Source organism: Rhinichthys klamathensis, unplaced genomic scaffold (assembly GCF_029890125.1).
Source record: "Rhinichthys klamathensis goyatoka isolate OS25496 unplaced genomic scaffold, OSU_Roscu_1.1 h1tg000274l_1, whole genome shotgun sequence".
Lineage (NCBI taxonomy): Eukaryota > Metazoa > Chordata > Actinopteri > Cypriniformes > Leuciscidae > Rhinichthys > Rhinichthys klamathensis.
The window spans coordinates 1,406,951-1,428,849 of NW_026606793.1; the positions used below are offsets into that span (position 1 = coordinate 1,406,951).

A 21,899-nucleotide genomic window follows, 5' to 3' on the forward strand; every position below is an offset into this window, starting at 1 on the left:
ATTCTTAAATTTTATGATTTAGTGGATTACAAGGTTACATTGATAATGTATAAAGTATACTATAAAATGCTGCCTGATAAAGTTTTGAGTATGTTTGAGAAACGTTATTGTAAGTATGAGTTAAAAGGAACATGTTTGTTTAAAAAACTGAAGGTACGAACAAATATTAGATATAGAACTATCTCTGTAAGAGGAGTGAATTTATGGAATTGTTTGCATATAGATATTAAATTGACACAAACAATAAGTGGATTTAAACGGCTCCTAAGAAACAAGATGATACTTTCATATAGATAGGTTCTGGGTAATTAATATCTATGACTTTGTTGTTTCAAGTGTTTGTAAGAGAATTGTGCACTGTTTGACTGTTGTAAAAATTGAGAGGGATAGGCGTCAATAAGCCTTGAGCTTCAGCCTATACCCTTTGGTTTAATCAAAAGTTATGTATATGATGAGTTGAATATTTGTTATTGTACATTTGTTAACGATAAACCAAATAAAATGAAATGAATGTTTCCATGGTGACGCGTCATTGCTTGTCACGTGACAGCGCAACCAACAACACTGCGCTGAATGAATAATGATCTGCTTTTATGTCATTTTTCCTTTTTTATTAAAAATATTCACAAATGTATTAGCTATAGCATGAAACACTGATATTGCGATTGTCAAATGTGTGCAAGTGGATGTGTTTTGTTTAAACACCTGTATAACGATCGCGTTAGTTGAGCTGTATGCGCGATGGGCGGCGCCATTTTAATTTGTTTCACAGTTCAGAGAATCGGATGATGGATTTACAACACGTCAATTCCTCCACTTGTCACGAAATACATTAAAGTAAGTGGCCGGTGAACTGGGAGAAGAATAGGGTCAAATGTAAAGCTGCTTACACAATGTGTATCTGATATGAATAAAACGTGTCGTCTTATTATAATGGAAAAGATTATTATTGCCGCTTCCATAGACATCAGTGTGTATTTTACAAACTCAAAATCATTGTTTTGCTAGTATTTATGTGTATTTAAATGTCTGAAACCTAAAATAAACATTATGTGGTTGAAAACACTCAATAGGTGCCAGCCAAAGCGTGGAAGCACATTTGAATTTAGCAGTTGATCACGTGATGCACTGACCGTTCTAATCACATCGGTGTGATCGTACGTGTGAAAGGATTAAAAGACCTCTTCAGACAATATCAAGTATTCATTCAGTTATCAGTTATAAGTTTAACAATGAGATGGTCACTTAAACTATTGGCTTCAATGACCCCTAAATGTTTTAACACATTAAAGACAATGTCTTCTAAAACACAAAACAAGTCCATATTTCGTTTCTGGAAGGCGGAATAAATGAGCAAGCACTGTTACTGCATTCAGATATCAAATACAGACATTAAAGAATACATAAAAAGAACATTTCAGTAATCACACTGGTAACTCCTATAACAAAGTAAAATCTCCAGAGAAGTCATTCAACTCATTTGATATTAAAAGGAAAAATATTGATTAATACCTTGATTATAATCACTTATTACATATACATTGAAGCAGCAGTGGATTACAATCCACCCCTTCAATTTATAAAACAAATATATATATATGCCCTTTTTTACATTTGAACCCCTGCCCTTGAGGAACTCTCTGCACATCCCTTCACTGAGTGGATCTTCATGTGTAGCTTCAGGTGAGCTTTTAAAGTGAAACTCTTTCCACACTGATCACACGTGTGTGGCTTCTCTCCGGTGTGGATCCTCTCATGTGTTTTCAGAGATGATGACTGATTGAATCTCTTTTCACAGTGTGAACACTTGTAAGGTTTTTCTCCAGTGTGGATCCTCTCATGTGTTTTCAGAGATTCTGACCGATTAAATCTCTTGTCACAGTGTGAACACTTGTAAGGTTTTTCTCCAGTGTGGATCATCTGGTGTTTTTTTAAACCGTCCGCTGTAGTAAAAGTCTTCTCACACTCAAAGCACATGTACTCTCTCACAACAGTGTGAGTTTTCTCATGTTTACGTAAAGTTGGCAGCCATGAAAAACTCTTTCCACACACAGAACATGAATGCGGCTTCTCCTTCATATGAACTCCCAGGTGTCTCCTCAGGTTTGATGCCCATTGAAATGTTTTGCCACATTGATCACATGTGAACGGCTTCTTTCCGGTGTGGATCCTCATGTGAAGATTAAGGGATGTTGATTGAGCAAAACATTTCCCACACTGATCACATGAGAACGGCTTTTCTCCAGTGTGGATCCTCATGTGCATATTAAGATTATTTTTTTGTGTAAAGCTCGTCCCGCACTGATCACATGTGAACGGCTTCTCTCCGGTGTGAACTCTCATGTGAAGCTTAAGATATTTTTTGTTTGAGAATCTCTTTTCACACTGATCACACATGAATGGTTTCTCTCCAGTGTGGGTTCTTGTATGAAAGTCAAGACTTTGTTTGTCTGAGTAACTCTTTTCGCACTGATCACATGCATACGGCTTCTCTCCAGTGTGGATCCTCATGTGTCCTTGAAGGTGTTGTTTTTGTGTGAAGCTCGTCCCGCACTGATCACACGTGTGCGGCTTCTCGCCTGTATGAACTCTCATGTGAATCTCAAGACGTTGTTTGGTTCTGAAGCTCTTCCAACACCGATCACAGGCGAACGGCTTCACTCCAGTGTGGATCTTCATGTGAAAATTAAGACTTCCTCTGTATGGAAACCTCTTCTCGCACTGATCACAGGCGAACGGCTTCTCTTCAGTATGAACTATCATGTGCAAATTAAGACTTTCTCTGTATGGAAACCTCTTCTCGCACTGATCACAGGCGAACGGCTTCTCTCCAGTATGAACCATCATGTGACGCTCAAGACTATGTTTGGTTGTAAAACTCTTTCCACAATGAGTGCAGGTGAAAGATTTCTCTCCGGTGTGGATCCTCATGTGAACATTAAGGGATGATGATTGAGCAAAAAATTTTCCACACTGATCACATGAGTACGGCTTTTCTCCAGTGTGGATCCTCATGTGAATAATAAGATTATGTTTTTGTGTGAAGCTCGTCCCGCACTGATCACACGTGTGCGGCTTCTCTCCAGTGTGAACTCTCATGTGACGCTCAAGATATTTTTTGTTTGAGAATCTCTTTTCACACTGATCACACATGAATGGTTTCTTTCCAGTGTGGATTCTTTTGTGAAGGTCAAGACATTGTTTGTTTGAGTAACTCTTTTCGCACTGATCACATGCATACGGCTTTTCTCCAGTGTGGATTCTCATGTGTCCTTGAAGGTGTTGTTTTCGTGTGAAGCTCGTCCCGCACTGATCGCACGTGTGCGGCTTCTCGCCTGTATGAACTCTCATGTGAATCTGGAGACTTGGTTTGGTTGTGAAACTGTTTCCACACTGAGTGCAGGTGAAAGATTTCTTGGCTTTTGTTTTCTTTAAAAATGTCTTTTTAGTCTTTGAGCGACTCAAAGGTTTTTCTCCAGGCTTGACATGATGTTCCTCCTCCACTTCACTCAGTTCTTCTCTCTCCTCCTTCACTTCACTCAGTTCTTCTCTCTCCTCCTTCACTTCACTCAGTTCTTCTCTCTCCTCCTTCACTTCACTCAGTTCTTCTCTCTCCTCCTTCACTTCACTCAGTTCTTCTCTCCCCACGCTCTCTTCCATTAGGGCTGAAATCAAAGAGAAAAAGTTATTTCATTTTCAGTACAACAAAAAATATAGCTGCGAGCAGCGATTACGGGCCCAAGCCGGTGGCACCGCAACCCCGGTGCCTTTAGGTAACTAAAGGCACCGGAGTGGCGGTACCGCCGCCTTTGGCCCGTAATCGCTGCTCGCAGCTATATATATATATATATATATTAGGGCTGTCAGTTAAACGCGTTATTAACGGCGTTAACGCAAACCCATTTTAACGGCGTTAATTTTTTTATCGCGCGATTAACAGTCTTTTTGGCCTAGTAAACTTTGTAGTTTTTTTTCACATGCTTTTGCAACAGGACGCGGCATGCGCGGCGCTGCGCTATGAAACCCATTCATTTTAATGGCTTGCGCCGCGCGAGCACGTTTTGAAAGCGCAAGCGGATCTAGCTAGACCGGAAACAAAACAACAGGCACGCCACACACACTTGTTTGGGCTTGCGAGCCGGATGCGCGAGCGCGAATCTCTCTGCTCGCGCGCGGAATATAATGTGCCGAGCACGAATCTCTCTGCTCGAGTCGCGCGCTCTCAGATACACGCTGCTCTTGTAAGACTTTTATCTGGGCTCGCTCAGAGAATATGCCTGCACTTAAAACGTGTTCAGTCAGTGCAATCGCGAATCTCTCCTCTTCCCCAGCTAACAATTTTAGGTTATAAGAACGTTTTCATAACGTTCCCATTAAGTTATAAAAACGTTATTTCTGAATGTTATAGGAACGTTCAAAACGTCCAGTTGGGTACCTTTATGGGTACCCAATGGATGCCAATAAGATTCTGAATGGAAAGTTTACTTTTAAAAAGTTGCCAAATGGTTCCATTGACAAGACCAAAGTGATCTGTGTGTTTTGTCGTTGTGAACGGAGCTATCATCATCGCAGCACGTCCAGTCTTAAATACCACTTGATGGCCAGCACACACACACACACACACACACACACACACACAGCTGATGCGAATTCTCCACCCCCTCGTCAATATCAGGACCTCGTCAGTGTTTCTTTCACCCTTTTTTTGATGGACAGTGTTACATTGTGAGAGAGATTCTTTGCTCCAAGTGAGAATGTTTTAGTATGAAATTGAACAGTATATATGCCAATATTGTTTTCAATAAAAAACATTTGCACAAAGCAAGCCAATCCACTTTTCCATGTTGATAAGAGCATTAAAATGAAAAAAAAATAATGGGACAAAAAGAAATCAAGAGACATTTAGAATAGATAAAAATGTGCGATTAATCGCGAGTTAACTATGACATTAATGCGATTAATCGCGATTAAATATTTTAATCGTTTGACAGCACTAATATATATATATAAAGCCGGTTGCACCACCACCCTGGTGCCTTTAGGGTTATTGTGCACGACGTGCAAAAAAACGTAACCCTGCTTTGACTGTCGAAAAGAAGTGTGCTGTAGAGCTTGTATTGGTGTGGGCTCTGCAAAAGTGCGCATCGAGGGCACATATCAATCACAAAGTATGCGTGAGCAACCTTCTGAAAGGTCAGGTCTACATCCAGGTCTACATCTGCCGTGTGTTTACATTATAGTAGTGAAGTTTGAAGCAAATCAGGTAAAAATAAGAGGGTGATTTCAAATCATTTTGAAAGTGACACACTTCCTGCTGCCAGTTGGTGGTGCTATAACCAGGGTTGCGGTGCCACCGGCTTGGGCCCATAATCGCTGCTCGTAGCTATAAATATATATATATATACACACATCCTAAAATAATTTTAAAGTTTGATGCGTTGCCACGGCAACAGTATCAAAGATATCAAGAATCCATTAACAGGTCTACATCTGCCGTATGTTTACATTATACAGATGAAGTTTGAAGCAAATTGGGTTAAAATAAGTGGGTGATTTCAAAGCATTTTGAAAGTGACATACTTCCTGCTGCCAGTTGGTGGCGCTATAACTTTGACTCACAATAGTCACATCCATGTGATCAGCCTCTTACAGCGAACACACTGCTGAAGTTTCATCGAGATCAGTTAATGTATGCAGAAGTTATAACACACTACCTGTTTCACGTTTCTCGCCATAATTTCGTTTCCTCGCCACGGCCAAAACGTTCGAGATATCAAAAATCCCCTGGCAATTATTCATCCTCAATGTATTGACTTCATGCTGACCGAGTTTTTTGCCATTTCTTTGAATTCTCTAGGAGAAGTACTTTAAATTCCATTGCATGCGTTTTACAAACAACCCTAAATAGCCGACTTCCTGTTGGGCTGGGGTAAAAAGTAAGAGTATGAAGTATATATGAACCGATGAGATCTATATGTGTACCGAGTTTCATATTCTTACATGCAAGCGTGTTTGATTTATGGACCAAGTTTTCGGACCAAGTTTTCGGACCCCGTTCCAGGGGGCGCCGTCGAGCCCCCCTGCCACGCCCGGGTACCATCTTCAGCCCGACCCTGATGGCCGCGGGTTCTGACACGTGTGCAAAGTTTCAAGAGCTTTCGGGCACGTTAAGGGCCCCAAAAGTGCCCGAATAGTCAATTTTTTTTTTTATATATATATATATATATATAAAATATAGCTGCGAGCAGCGATTACGGGCCCAAGCCGGTGGCACCGCAACCCCGGTGCCTCTAGTTACCTAAAGGCACCGGGGTGGCGGTGCCGCCGGCTTTGGCCCTTCATCACTGCTCGCAGCTATATTTTATAAATATATATATATATATATATATATATATATATATTAGTGCTGGGCAACGATTAAAAATTTTAATCGCGATTAATCGCATGACCAGGAGTATTCCCTTTACACTGTAGCAATAAAATATTTATTGTAAATCTCAACTTAAACATTAATGTACTCAAATCAAATATGAAAACAAAGCTATGCCACTGCCAGGGCATTACCTTGTATGTAGACTGTTAAAACGAGTCCAGTTTTCTTGTTGTTTTTTTTCTGAACAGGTATCAAGAGGTATCTTTTATCAGGGAGCAGCAGAAACAGTCTATGTAGTCAGAGGTCATGACCACTACTACAGATATAAGTCGACCAACGTTACTTCTCTGATAGTGGCTTAGGTTTGGTCATGACATGGTTTCCCACGTAGGCCTACACTAGATTACATTAAACAGATGTAAAGCCCAATTTATACTTCTGCGTCGAACTCACGGCGTAGCTACGTACCTGCTGTGTGTGTAGCGCGCGTACGCTGACGTGCACCTCTCCAAAAATGTAACAATGCATCAATTATACGCGTAGCCTACCGCAAGCGCTGTGATTGCTAGAACCGACAAGCTAGTGCGACAAGCGAGTGTGTTCCTGTAAAACTGTTGCGGTCATGCTCGCCTCACGCACGCGCTCGCGCCCTCCTGTTGCCGAAGTTGAATTGACGCGCAGCACAAATCATTGAGACTGATCCTCGGCTCGCTGTTTGTGAGTTTCCACAATCTAAATAGTTATCAGGACGTCATCAACAGAAGGGAATTCACATGGCAGCACATCTCCACTAAACTAAACGCAGGCCTATCAGGTAAAGTTATGTATAATTTTAATTTAAGTTAAAAAGGCTACAGCTGCGTAGCGCACAGAAGCCGTTGCCATGGTTACTATAGAGCGCCTGTCATTCACTCGCGGAGTGCTGTCTCCCTTTCTGTTCATCTGAGAGAACCTGCCAAAGCCTCTCCACTGCTTGTTTGGGTGGGTTATTTGCTGGCTGACCAACAACCCACCCCTCCTGTGATCCATGGTTTGACTGTAGGCCTATGTGTATTCAGAGCCAGTGAGCAAAAACTGCGTTAACGTGCGATAAAAAAAATTGTCGACATTAATTAATAAATGCGTTAACGCGATAATAACGCGTTACCTTGCCCAGCCCTAATATATATATATATATATATATATATATAAAAAGCCGGTGGCACCGCCACCCTGGTGCCTTTAGGGTTATTGTGCACGACGTGACACAAAATATCAAAATATCTGCTCGCTATCTGCCGAACGGCTCTGGTAGTTCCGCTTCAGCACTGATGATGTTGTAGAAATAGTGCGCTCTGGTTGGTCTGGATTATTCGGGATTTTTTATTTTATACAGAAATAAGTTATTTATAATTCAGATGAGAATAAAGTTAGTGTTGATTAAAATGAAGGAAAACAAATATATTGATCTGAAATATAGCACATTAATTTTAAATTTATTTAGGTTCAATTACCAAACATACAATCTTAATTTAATTCAAACAATACATTTAAAATATATGGGTTGTATGCACATTTTGTAATAAAAAAAAAGATATATATCCAAAAAGACAAGGCCTTAAAGGGTTAAACTCTTGTCACTGTAACAGACACAATCTCTCACTCACACACACACACACACACACGTCAAGTCACTTACATTGTTGGAGCTACATTAGTTTGTTTTCAGTATTGGTAATTTTGTTAATTTATTATTATGATTTTGTTCACATTAGTAATATAATTTGGTAATGTTTCTTTGTTTGTTTGATTAGTTAATTGTGTTTTTTATTTATATGTTTAGTCTTTATTTTTGGTTAGTTTAATAATTGCAATGTTTGATTTAGACACCTGAGGGCAGTAGTGGGCACAGGTGAGGGTAAATATAGGTAGGAAGTAGGAAGTAACCTGGAGCACCTGGGTGATGGGCACATGGTTTTTTACCAGCGCGAGAGATGCTGTATTGCTTGCTCAGTTGGAACAAATAAACCAGCCACAAACCCTGAATCCAGCCTGCGTACATCACCTGCCCAGAGTGCTAGAAGTTGTCGTTTGGAAGGTTTGATTTAAGTTTAATTTTCTTTTGTTTGTTGACAAACGGCCGCTACATACATTTTAGATGCAATATTGACTTTTTTTCAGTTTCAGCAGCAAAAATAGTTAAATAAAGATCACAGCAGAACCACTGCGCATCTCACAGCAACGTGTTTTCTCATTACTGAATGATTCAGCATTTTGAACGAATCGGTTGACTCAAAGATTCAATGACCAATCCATAAACATCTGTCCATTCAAGAATGACTCAGTCGTTCGAACGAATTGTTTGAATCAATGAATCAATGACTCGCTCATTAAGACGGTCACCTGGCGACACCTAATGACGGTTCAGTGTTTCCCCTACAATGTATTTAGCAGCGACGCAGCGCCGCCACTGGATTTTCAGCGCCGCTGCAAAATCTTCACATGATCAGTAATATCACGACATTTACTTACACACCTAAAAACACTGAGACATGGCGACCGCTGGCACTGCTAATGCGGTGGCTCTGAATCCATTTGTTGACAAGAAAGGAGGAAAGAGCCACATATGGAAATATTTTCGATTAGGCTAATGTCACGTTCCATAAGGGGCCGTTCACATAGCGCGTTTCTCTGCGCGTGCAAATTCGTTATTTCAAATGTAGGCGCGCTGGAAGCGCGCTCGTTTTTCCAGGCCGCCTCTGTTCATGGTTGCATAGCAATGACAGACGCCACTGGAGAGTAGGGCTGCAACGATACGTCGACAATAAAAATTTGTCGACAAATATCTTTGTTGTCGAGTAGTCGTCTGATCTCACGTGACCTAATGTAAGGGCCTGCAATATCGCGATTTGACCGCTATGGCGCTGTAGCGCTAGTGTAGTGCAGCCCTTACAAATGCTATTGCGGTAGAAGAGAAAACAGCGCGAATTATGACAGGGCAAACGAATCCGAACTAGCAAGGTTTAGGTATGGGAAAGTTTCACAAAACTTAAAATCAAGGATGCTGTCGTGTGCAATACATGCAAGGCGGAACTTGCTTTTGACGGGGGCACAACATGCATGTGTGCAAGAGGAAACATCCCGGCACAAGAGGAGCCGGTGAGAGGAGAGTGTTCTCCAGCTGGAGCTTACTAACCAGCGGTAAATCTCTTTATTAGAGAATGCAATACAACTAATAATAGTAGTAATATAATTACAGTAATGTGATGACTTATTTATTCTATTGCACAGAATAAAGCTTGATCGAGCTTACGAGTCAGGGCTGTTTTTATTATTGTAACATTAGTTATTATTATAGTCTTATCACTTGCCTGTATTTTGTTCATTAACCATGAATACTTACAAATCGAGATGTTATATCCTTCCTATGATATAGGAAGAATATCATGGCAGTTACTTTTTTATACTGTAAATTAAAAGGTGAATGAGAACGTCTCTGTCAGCTCAATTGTCATGTAAAAAAAGATTGTAATTTTATACTTATAATAATTGTTTGCAGATTAATATTTTACTATTCGTTGTGTCCTGAAGTAAATGTCCCTTTTTCTGTTTCAGTTCTAAGAAAAGCAGTGGGCCTATTAAACAATGCTTAGAGAGCATTTGTGTGTGATTTGAGTTGGACCGCAATCTGAAAACTTAAAGAGAATGACCTGTTTAGTTGGCTCAAAGTTCATTAAAACAACTATTTCAAAAGCTGAAGCGATTTCCTTCTTTTATATTATAGTTAGAATATGTATAACTCAATGTTTTAACTAATTGGAAAAGCTAAATAATCGTTCCAAACTTACTGATTAGTCTGCGAAATAATCGATGATTAGTCGATTAATCGTTCTAATAATCGTTTGATTAATCGATTATCAAAATAATCGTTTGTTGCAGCCCTACTGGAGAGCAAGCGCTTTTAGAAAGGAGAAAGCGGCGCTCTCCATGAGGACGAGGAAGTATCAGCAAAGAATCAATTTATTTCTAGCCCTTGCATTAGCTTTACTACTAGATATATTTATGGAGATGAGAAATAAAAAGCCGCACTGTACAGCTATGATCAGCTGTTCGGCCGAGCTTTCGATGTTGTTACGGCAAGGCCGAAGCTGATCGGTTGGTTTTTGTCACATGGCCTGTTGAGATAAGATGTTACGATGTTTTCATCTCGCCACGCGCGCCTACAATTGAAATATGAATTTGCGCACAAAAAAACGCGATATGTGAACGGCCCCTAAAGTGGACTCGGGTGCGGTTGTGTCGGGGGAGTTTTACGAGTACATGAGCACAGTATCGGACCGACACCCGAGTGCTGTTTATGCCATTATTAGTCCGTCAGAAAAGCAGTTCTAGGCTTATTCTTGGCTGGATAACTCTTAGCAGGTTTAAAAAGCCTTTTAAAATTAAATATGAACACAGTTTTGGATTAAATAAAAGTACAGTCAAGTCAAACAAAACACGTTTTATCTCCTGTATTGTTTGGTAACACTACAATAAGACACCATTCATTAACATTACTTAATGCGTTATCTAACATCAACACATTGAGTGAACAATATATTTTTACAACATGAATTAATGTTTGTGAATGTTATTTAATACAAACACTTTGATTGTTCATGTTTGTTCACTTCATTCATTCTGCATTTAATAATGTTAACATAAAACTTTTGATTTTAAAAATGTTAGAAAAATTAAGTGCTCACAGATTGGGTGTGGCCTTTGCCATTAAGATAAAATTTTCAATAAATTCTAAATAATCTTTTTTCTGGGTTGTGCCATTTCATTTTCCCCCTATCAATATCTACCTAATAGCTGAAAATTAACACGAAACAAAAACGTGAAAAATCTTGTCTAAAATTATAAAATGAAGGTTTCTGTTTGTGACCAGTTCAAGGTACGTGCTGCAATAATCATGCCTTGAATCTGTTGATGGTATGTCATATTTGTATGTCTCAAAATATCGATTTCTATCCACAAAACTTGCCAGAAGTCATGGTTTAAGGGGTTTTTTTAAAAAAAAAAAAATCTTCCGGAGGTACATGCCCCCGGACCCCCCCGCGCGCGACTTGGTAACATCCTCCGGCACGTGACAGCACCGCTGCTGGAAAAATTTCTAGGGGAAACACTGCGGTTTAGTGTTATGTTTAAAAGTATCATTCTTTCCAACGATTTTTAATTGACTAATTTAAAACAATCTCATAACATTATTTAATGCATTGTTATTTTTCAGTGTAAACGATTTAATTTGATCAGACCTACCTAGGGTAAAAGCCATTTAGTGTCTTATCATTCTAAATAATTGAATTTATTGATCAAATTTACAAATTAAAAATGAAAGATGAAGCATACTGGACTGCTGGGGTGCCCTGCATATATTACAATATGCAGATTTAAATTTACCATTGCCCCCCCCCGTCAGTTTGATGTGTGTGTGTTTAATAAAATCATTTAGTCACTACAATTAAAACCTGAACGTGTTTGCTTACTAAATTGTGAGCTGAACGAAAGTTGCAGCAAAGATCAGCAACCGGAGTCAAAATTCATTAATCACGAGAGTGAGCGTCTCTCTCTCTCACACACACACACAGTTCGATCGAGCCCGCGCCTCTCTCTCGCGCACACACACACAGTTCGATCGCGCCCGCGCCTCTCTCTCTCGCGCGCACACACACACAGACACACACACACTTAAGCATTGCAATCTTGACATTGCAGCTGGTTCATTATGCTGCGTTCACACCAAACTTTTATACTCTTTTGTTGTTGTGTTTTCCATGAAGAATAATAGGCTATTGAACTCACAATTTAAGCAATCGGCCCCAGAAAAGGAGCTAATTTTGAAATTAAACTAACGGCTGCACGGGCATTAACCTGTTAAGCTTCAAGCCCACTTTTGAAAAATCCCCAGAAATGACATACCCAAACTGAAACAGATACAGTTCATGAACCCTTTGCACTAAAAGCACAAGTATGATCTCATTTGAAAGCTGACACCTGGTTGTTTATTGTAAATGTAGAATGAATTATTGTCATAATGAAAAAAAAAAAAAAATTTAAATAGCTTCAAAGTTTTGTAAAGTTATTATAAATTTATTTTTATAAGAACATCTTCATGAAAATAAAATTGAAGTTGGCCCTGGAGCAATCTAGAAATGCACTGCAGCTAAAGCCACATGTCTGACCATTTTATATTTAAAATCTGAAAATGATAAGTATAAAACTCTGTATTTAGTTAAATGTTTTTCAAGATCATGTCAAATTACTTTATTTTGATTAGACTCTATTAGCAAACTGATGTTTAGTCATCCTCTGAGTCATCTATTCAGTCTATTGTCTCTATTGTTTTGTGGTGCCCCATTCAGTGTCAGTCTCCCCTGTACACATTTACACCTCTCCAGACTGATTATGGATCTAAATATGCATTTCTTTTGTCTGCATTATAGCTACTAACGACTGGCTATTCACAGGCTATTCATAGGGTTTCAAACCCTAATTTCTTTTATCAAAATTCTCACTAAATATTTGAAACTGGTATCAAATGCACTGAAACATTTCAGTAAGCATTCCTATTTAGAAAAAAATCATAAAACAATAACTGCTCGTGGCAGGTGCGCCTGGGCTCGCTAGCATGTTAGCTTAGCACACCATCAATACACGACCATTTATGAGATTAAAATTATGTTTGTGCTCCAAACTTACTATATAACGCAAGTCTAGTGTTTTAAATAATCTTCTGTGATCTAACTTGGCTTCATATTAAAAAAAAAATCCGACAGAAAATGTATTATTTAGTGTTCTGTACGATGATGAAATCTATATCGATTAGCATTACATTATAAATATAATCTATTATTATGAAATACCTGGCATGGCTTGAAGAACACAGGTAACTCAAATATCATTGCAATCATGTTTATTGTCTTCAAAACATCTTTATCTGCATGTTACAGCGATCTCTGTCAGCTACTTTCTGTATCACTCAGTGACGTCCTGGAATGTCACATGACTATGGGTCTTCTTCATGATCCATATATGGACTTTTATTGGACATATAGCGCCCCCATGCTATTGGTATGAATGGAAAACACAGCACATCTCAGTAAGAAGCGATCATAATGATTACATCGACGCATTTGGGTATAAATTCAATAAATATTATTCCTGTCTATAGAAATATGATGTGAATCTATGAGAATATATCAATATTTCTCCACATCTGCATATTGTTGAGCTAAAAGCCCTCAGGGACGTTGTTTTGTGAATCGCTGACATGACGACAGCACGGAGTGTTTTTTATGAATGGACCAGCTGACGCTCATAATTCATATTAAAGGTATCGACTCATTTTTTTCATTTCATAACTCCTGACACAAATTAAGACATAACTGTCACTATAAGTTTCTCAGAATACAATAGTGGTCAAATACTGAATCTTGAGTCTTATATCTTTTTAATGATGTATAGTTTGTCAAGGTATAACATTAAATCTGATAGTATATTTGAACTAAATTAAAAAAAAAAACGCTTCAGTGCGCCGACGCTCTGGAGAAGGTTAAGAGGTTAATAACGGTGCGCGTCCACGGCAGAACAGAGCGAACGTTATTTAGTTCATTCCTACTTCCATAAGAATTCCCTCGAGCGCTCTGCACGCGCCACCATTATCAATGTTCGTGTGGATGTCCGTATTTAAAAGCTCTCGGTCCTCAGTCACATACCAAATATATGTATAATGTATTTATAAATATAATTTGACACAAGAGGGCAGTATGGCCCTATACATAATTTTGTGTTTAAACTAAACTATCACTCGAAGAGCCCCTCTCCCCCTCCCCACAGAGACACACAGAGAGAGAATGGTCAGAGAGAGACAGAGGGAGAGAAAATGCTAAAAAACATCCATATTCAAACTAAAATATCTGACTTCCTGTTGGTCGGAACTAATAACTATAAATTAGAAAGTTGTTCGGCTTGATCCGAACAATATACGTACCGATTTTTATGATTTTCATACATAATGTAGACACACGCCAGATGTAGACCTGTGAAAGGATTATTGATGTTGCCATGGCAACGCATCAAACTTTAATATTCTTTTTTGGATGCTTTTGAGACTCTTAGCATGCCTGAAATTGCTTGAAATTGCATGAAACTCAACAGACCACATTTATTAGCCAGTAGACATGTGCAAAGTTTCAGAAACGGGCGTGGTGCAGGGACTCAGTAGCGCCACCTTTTGACAAAAGTGGGGGGTTAGTGTTATAGTTTTACCTACAATCATAAAAATCGGTACGTATATTGGTCAGATCAAGCCGAACAACTTTCTAATTTACAGTCATTAGCTCGGACCAACAGAAAGTCAGATATTTTAGTTTGAATGTGGTCATTCTCTCTCTGAGCCTACTTCTCTGTGTCTGAGCCTGTCTGTGTGTGTGTGTGTGTGTGTGTGTGTGTGTAGGGGGAGGAGAAGGGGGGCTAGATTAACCATTTCACGGCTATGTTGTTTGGCCTGCATTAAAAAAGAAAATAAATGTCTTAAGCCTTGTATTTTTTAAATAAGTTTTTTTTTTTAAATAATGTAAAGGCATATAACCAGTTTAATTGTAGTGCATTGACAATAGTTTTATATAATTAGTTTATTAATTAAATTAACTTGGTCAATAAACTTGGTCTGAAAATTTGGTCCATAAATCAAACACACTTGCATGTAATAATATGAAACTCGGTACGCATATAGATCTCATCGGGCCAAACAACTTTAAGCCAGCCCAACAGGAAATCGGCTATTTTGGTCTGAATGTGGATGTTTTGAAAAACCAGCCTTTACATTTTTACTCACTCCTCTTAAGTGGTTTATTTTATTCCCACCAAACTTTTTCAAAATTATGAAAGTACATTAAAGATGCTAAATTGTTAACAGATATTGAATATCTCAAACGGTTTTGCTATGGCGAGGGATTATGTCTTAAAGTCCCTGTAAAGTCAAAATTAAGTATGTGTTTTGAGTTTGTCACACCACAGAAAAATGTGTTATTAGTCACCCAGCCAAATTTGAATGATAAAAAAAGCCAGCAAGTACATAAAATAAGCTATCAAAATCTTGAAAAAATGAGCAGTAATCTCTGCTCTCAAACGCTGGGGGCGTGTCCACTGGCTGCGCTGAAACCACGCCCACTCGCGGGAACGCTGCCGTCGTCGACTCGCCACACTCAACTCTACAGCCGGAATAGATGCTCGCACGGTGGGCACGCACTGCCGAATGGCACCAGTTGTCGGCGCGACGGGAGGATGAAGGCTGAGGCGGGAGTCGGTTCGGCCCCATTCACCAGTAACAGCGGATTATCAGTGAATCCCAGACAGTTATCTCCGACGAAAGTTTATAAAACTATCCAGTGTAAAATGATCACTTACAGAGGCGGGTTTTGGCGGTGATCCTCAGCTCTCCATCAAGGTGGCTCTTCACAAAATTAATCCACTTCTTCTTGATGTAATCGTTTTTCGGAAATTTAAACAAGGACACCGATCTGTTTTGTACGTGATCCGGTGATCGCATCCAGGTAGTACGCATTTCCGTGACGAAGGCATAGCTAGTAGCTAGCAATCTGTAGGCTGTGTTACTAATAATAGTAGCTACTGACAGTAACTCGCGATTGAGCGGCAAACTGATGTGAATGTGCTCTATAATATTGTTAGGAGCGGCCAGCCTCCGTGCCCTCAGAGCGTCATCAAGTAGGGGCGTGTCCAGGAGCTCAAGGGCTCCAGTGCGTCATCGAGCCCTGTTTTAGCCCCGCCCAGAAAATCCGTAAAATATCAATGGTGAAAAACTGTTTAACGGTCTAACTCCACAATTCAGTACTTCACAGTTCACAGTCTTTGTAATATGTTTTAGCAATACATTTCTAACATTTATAATGTGTTTAGAATTTTTTTTTGAAATTGCCTTTACAGGGACTTTAAAAAGAATCAGGAAACGTCTCATATCTTCTAAAAATTTATTTATACACCATTTATTTTTATATAAAATTATACAAATATTAGAACTAAACTCATTTTATTCTATTTTTTTCAATTCAAGTTGTATGAAAAAGTTTAAAACAGGCTATTTAGTGCTATTTGGTTAAAAAAAAAAAAAAATCATACATACTTCCCTCTTGTGTCCAAAATGAACATAGTACATAGTACATAAAACTTTTTTATCAGGTATGGTTATTGTATTTATATATAAATTAGTGGTGGGCATAGATTATTTTTTTTTTATCTAGATTAATCTCACTGTAATCTTGGAATTAATCTAGATTAAAGTGGCTCATTTGAATTCTGGCGAAGGCATTCAGAATATGTATGCTACCCAAATAAATAACCTCGCAGTAGTTTGTAATATGGGCAGGGGCGGAGCTAGACTCTCAGTACAGTTGGGGCGGAGCTTCATCAAGTCATTTTAAAATTAAAACCGTAAAAAAAAAAGAAAAAACGTAAAATATCTGATGAATGCATATGTAATAATGTGTCCCTTGTTGAGCCAAGTAAGCTTATGTTAAATAAAACACAAAAACTCTCTCGTTCTTTTCCTTTAATGCGCCCGATATATATTTTCTCTCCATTTTCGTAATTATATTTTACTGGTTCATTTGTATTCCAGTGTCACTTAAGAGTTTCACCCCGGCCAATAATGCTGATCTCACCGTCACAAACTCGTCAGTCTGATTATTAGTCGAAGGTAATGACTAATACTGGGCGGTAAACCGGTTTCAATTTCGAGACGATATGTATTTTTCATAAACTTATACCAGTGTGTTGCTGAAACAGCTGCTGTATCTATTCAATGGCCATGAAGAGCGCTATGTAGAGAGCAGACCGCTATTAAATACATACCCTTCTTGCACTAATAGTAACAACTTTATAACACAACAATAAATAACTCACAAAACTAACTCTTTAATACTGCAAATACCAGTCAGTAATGGAACTTACTTTATAAAACGTAACATCACAGAATTGTGGGATGAATAAATCAAAAGTAGGGCTGTACAAATAATCATATATAGATACGGACTAATGACTGTGAATATTAAAGCTCATATAGACTGCTATTGAAATATGAAGTCTGTATGTTCTGCAGTGTCTGTGTGAAAGAGCGCCGCAGTTTTGTCTACAACACACAGGGCTCCAGACTAACTTTTTGCCTTGGTTGCACTGGTGCGCCTAACTTTTTTATTTAGGTGCACCAGCACAAAATTTAGGTGCACTAAAAATTTTCCTCGTCTCGCGTCGCCTTTAACGCCACAATTTCAAGGTCACCTTTTTATCACGCTCCATACACATTCATATATATTATGTAAATGCTTTTAAACAAGAATAATACTTTTTTTTTTTTTTTAAGCACAATTATACTGTATATAAAAATATAAGTCTTTTAAAAAAAATAAAACATTTAAAGTGCTGTTTTTACATTGTTCAAGTTAGGGCAGGGTATTGACAAAAATTTCACAATTCGATTCAATATTGATTATTTTGGATATCAGGTACAATACGCGGCAAATTTTCTCAAGGAAAACAAATCTCTTAACTAATGCTGCAAACTGGGAGTCAGTTGTAGCCCACTATGCTTCATTCGCCTACTATAATATTGAAGGTAAAAATGACCTGATTTGTACACAAACACTTAAATTACACTTTTATTTATTTTTATAATAATAAAGTTATATGAAATATAAACATTTAAATGGTGGCTGCATAAGAACTTGCCAGATTATTTCAAACAACATGCATTAAATATTGAAAAACATTAAAAAATTATAAAGAATATGCAATATGGTGCATATATTTGGCAAAATGCTCCTCTGGAGTTAATTTTTCTAGCTAGCTAACGAGTTTATGGGCACTGGATATATTTTTTCTGAGGTAAATGTGGCGTTACATTACATTGTTTACAAGCGTTTTACTGACGTCTTTCCACGGTTGAAACACTGATTGAGCGATTCCATGTGAAAGATACGGATTTCGATAAGTTGTACTCTATCTTTTAACACACTTTCAGATGCTTTTTCATGTTTATTTCGCGCTGTAACTTGTATTATTAAGGCGGAAGAGAAGATCCGCGCTGCTGCTCTTGAGTTGAGCTGAGCCAGAGCGATCTCACGCAACAGCGTCAACACACTATTTATGTTTTTGAATTTCATAAGAAAATGGACCTAATTTGAAATCTGAGACTTTGTTTCACATCAATAGTAACAAAGCACAAAGATTATTGGGATTTATTGGATGGGATGCTCGCTACAATGTTCCATTCATTCATCAACTGAAAACAGCATAGCCCAACAGTTCGTAAAAATGAGAATCGATTAAAATCGAGAAATCAATATTTTTTACCTAGTTCAAGTAGCCTACATTTTTTAAAGTTTCTTCGTCGTCTGTTTTCTTGCGTTTATTTAGCTGATGCTGCTGATTGCCGTAACTGATTCTCTGGTGCTCACGTCGCAATTTATTTCAATCACACAGTCAGCACGGAGCATTTTAGTCATACAGGAATATCTGAACCACAGCCAATCAGAGGCAAAGACCCGCCCAATCTCTATCTCTGATTGGTTTAGACCACGATATGATCCAACCATGCGTGCAAGGAGAACAAAAGACTCGTTTGTGGAGAGGCAGCGGATGCGATCATGCGAGAACGTTAGGTGCACTGGTGCGACCTAGGAAAAAATTTAGTCGCACCCTTACAAATTTTGGTCGCATATGCGACCAAATTGGTCGCACTCTAGAGCCCTGACACACACTAAAGCAAACGTGACACTCGCGATGATTTCAGCGTCTGCGGTCTCCTTATACATGAACTTCATCTGCAGAGTCACTTCATGAACATTACACCATTTGATTTGATAAAACTATCCACATTTGTCATATCATCTACAGACAGGAACTCAAGTCTTTACGACACCCTGTCAAAATAAAAGTTTGTTTTAATTTTATATAACAAAAATAGAGGCTTACTATTGTACAGTAGAGTGTACTTCGATTAATAGTGATTAGGGAATGGGCATTCGATTAAATTTTCTTAGTCGATACACCTCGATTAATCATTATTTATTTAACTTTTTATAAATTAAAAATGCAATGAAAATACAAAAATACTGCGTGTTTTTCCTCGATTAGATCTTTATTACAAGATCAACTTGTGGCAGTTAAACTGGATGTTAGGTTAGGCTAAACTTGAAGATATATAATCTTAACCTGCTGATCTAAAAGTGATGAAGTGCTTGAATGTTTCTAACATGAATGTTCTCCAGCATCATGAATGAATGAAGAATAAACACCAACCTCTTTGTTCTTCAGGATCTTCAGTGTGTTTCATTCTGCAGGGTTCTGGATCACTCGTGTTCTCACTGTCCTCTTTAATTGGCAGATTTCAGCTCTTCCTGATGCTCGTCTTCACTTGTGGCTGATAGGAATTTACAGCATTACAGTGGGAGGAGCTTCACTGATGATGAATTACAGTGGGAGGAGCTTCACTGATGATGAATTAAAGTGGGAGGAGCTTCACTGATGATGAATTACAGTGGGAGGAGCTTCAATGATGATGAATTACAGTGGGAGGAGCTTCACTGATGATGAATTACAGTGGGAGGAGCTTCACTGATGATGAATTACAGTGGGAGGAGCTTCACTGATGATGTATTTGCTGTGGGAGGAGCTGATCTCTGCCCAAAATAAAAAAAATATATCAGTTGCTGAGTTTGTTTTTATACTTATTGATAACAGAATATACATAATGTAATGAAATTATTCCAAATATAACTAATGGTAAGAAAAATAATTGAATGCATAAAGACATATGTACTAAAATGTACATAGTAGCCAACAAATCCCATCAGTCTGCTGACACCATTGAAATGAGCTTTAAGTGTCAATTTACAGGAGATGTGAAGACATCAGCATAATAAATGAGGAGAAAACAGGAACTATTGTCATGAAATAAAGAGTGTTTTCAGCAGATCTGTTAATATTGATGATCCTCAGACTATCAACACTCATTCAACAAGCCATTCAGGATCATCAGCAGATCATCTCACTTTATTCTGAGTGTTTGCTGTTAGAAACACATTATTTGAGTCAGATAGATGATAAAAGCCTGTAAAACTGAAAATACTGTTACTTATCACGACATAAGGATAAAACATAAAAATATATATACAATATGGCATTCATCTTAATTAACCACCTCATCTAAATAACTAGCAGCATAATGTCAATATCTAAAATATATTTAGATTTTGTAGTAACTAGATTCATTGCACTAATGTTATTAGATTAAAACTGACACTGATCCTAAAAAACTCATTATCTAAGCTCAAAGTGAAGTATTTAGCCGTATCTGTTCCAGCATATTTTAAAAATATGTAATGTAAGAAACACATTAGATTTGTTACAGATAAAATAAAACGGCAGCAGCATCAATTCCCCTCACAGACCTCAAACTTTGACTTATGTCTCGACATTCAGAAACAGTTCTCACTCCAAACATCGAGACAATCACACAAACGAACACACACTCGCTCAGGTCTGAACTCCACATGTTCTCCTCATGCTCGCTGCTGCTGCACTAAATGTGTATTTCAGGAGGAAGACGCCAGAAAAGACGCACAAGTATCGCTGTGATCGATGAAAATAATACAGAAACGAGTCTGTCGCTTAATCAAACTCTATAAAGTGTGTGTGATGGTTGTGTAAAGATGAGAAATACCGTGAACTGCTCTCCTCAACTCAGAAGACTTCTTCTTCTTCTTCTGTCGTTTAAATGGCGGTTGGCAAACCACCTTTAAGGTGCATTGTCCGCCACCTACTGGATTGGAGTATGGAGCACTACTTGATAGAATACACTTGATGAAAAAAAAAAAAAAACATTATATCTTTCTTACCAGTTCTGTGTCATTTAAAAATGTGAAAACTTTTTCGTGTATTGTAAAATTTGTTCCTTCTAATAATTCCTTAAGTGTATAATTTCTTACACCCCTATCCTTTAACCCTCTGGGGTACTTCGGTCATTTCTGACCGGATTTTTTTAAATAAAAAAATGTTAAAAATCGTAGCTTCGTCGGAATGGTACGAAACTTGGTGACTTTTATGGTACTTGGTATACGAACACAAAAAAAAATTGGGGACAGGATTTGAAAAGTCTAAGTGGTCATAAAAAAAATAGTCACACTCAGGACCTTCGGGTCAAAAATGACCGGCCATAGGAAATGAATGGGAAATTGGCAAAAATATGAAAATACAGAGTTTATTTGTGTGTACAATCTACAAATCAGCCACGATGCAGGAAAAAAGCACACAACAGTGAAGGGGGGAATCTCTAAAACATCAAGAGTGCAAAACAGACAAATACACTCACACACACACACACTTATACACACAAAAACACACGCATGTACACAGATTAACGCGTGTCATTGCAAAAGCTAATTTTGGGAAACGTGTGAAATAAAAGCAATTATTCATCAATGTAAGAAAT

The 21,899-nt window shown here is 38.2% G+C and overlaps 2 protein-coding genes across 5 annotated transcripts in view; one reads left to right on the forward strand and one right to left on the reverse strand.

Annotated features, from left to right (window-relative positions):
• Positions 1–21,899, forward strand: part of LOC130102555 (gastrula zinc finger protein XlCGF57.1-like) — a 192,232-nt gene that overhangs the window by 130,362 nt on the left and 39,971 nt on the right. The gene's annotated exons all lie outside the window — the stretch shown is intronic.
• LOC130102535 (gastrula zinc finger protein XlCGF57.1-like) lies at positions 1,609–19,817 on the reverse strand. The gene is made up of 2 exons (XM_056268488.1): positions 19,709–19,817; positions 1,609–3,545 (listed from the first exon to the last, which is right to left on the reverse strand). The coding sequence occupies exons 1-2, from the start codon at positions 19,740–19,742 to the stop codon at positions 1,609–1,611; spliced, it is 1,971 nt and encodes a 656-aa protein (XP_056124463.1). The 5' UTR covers positions 19,743–19,817.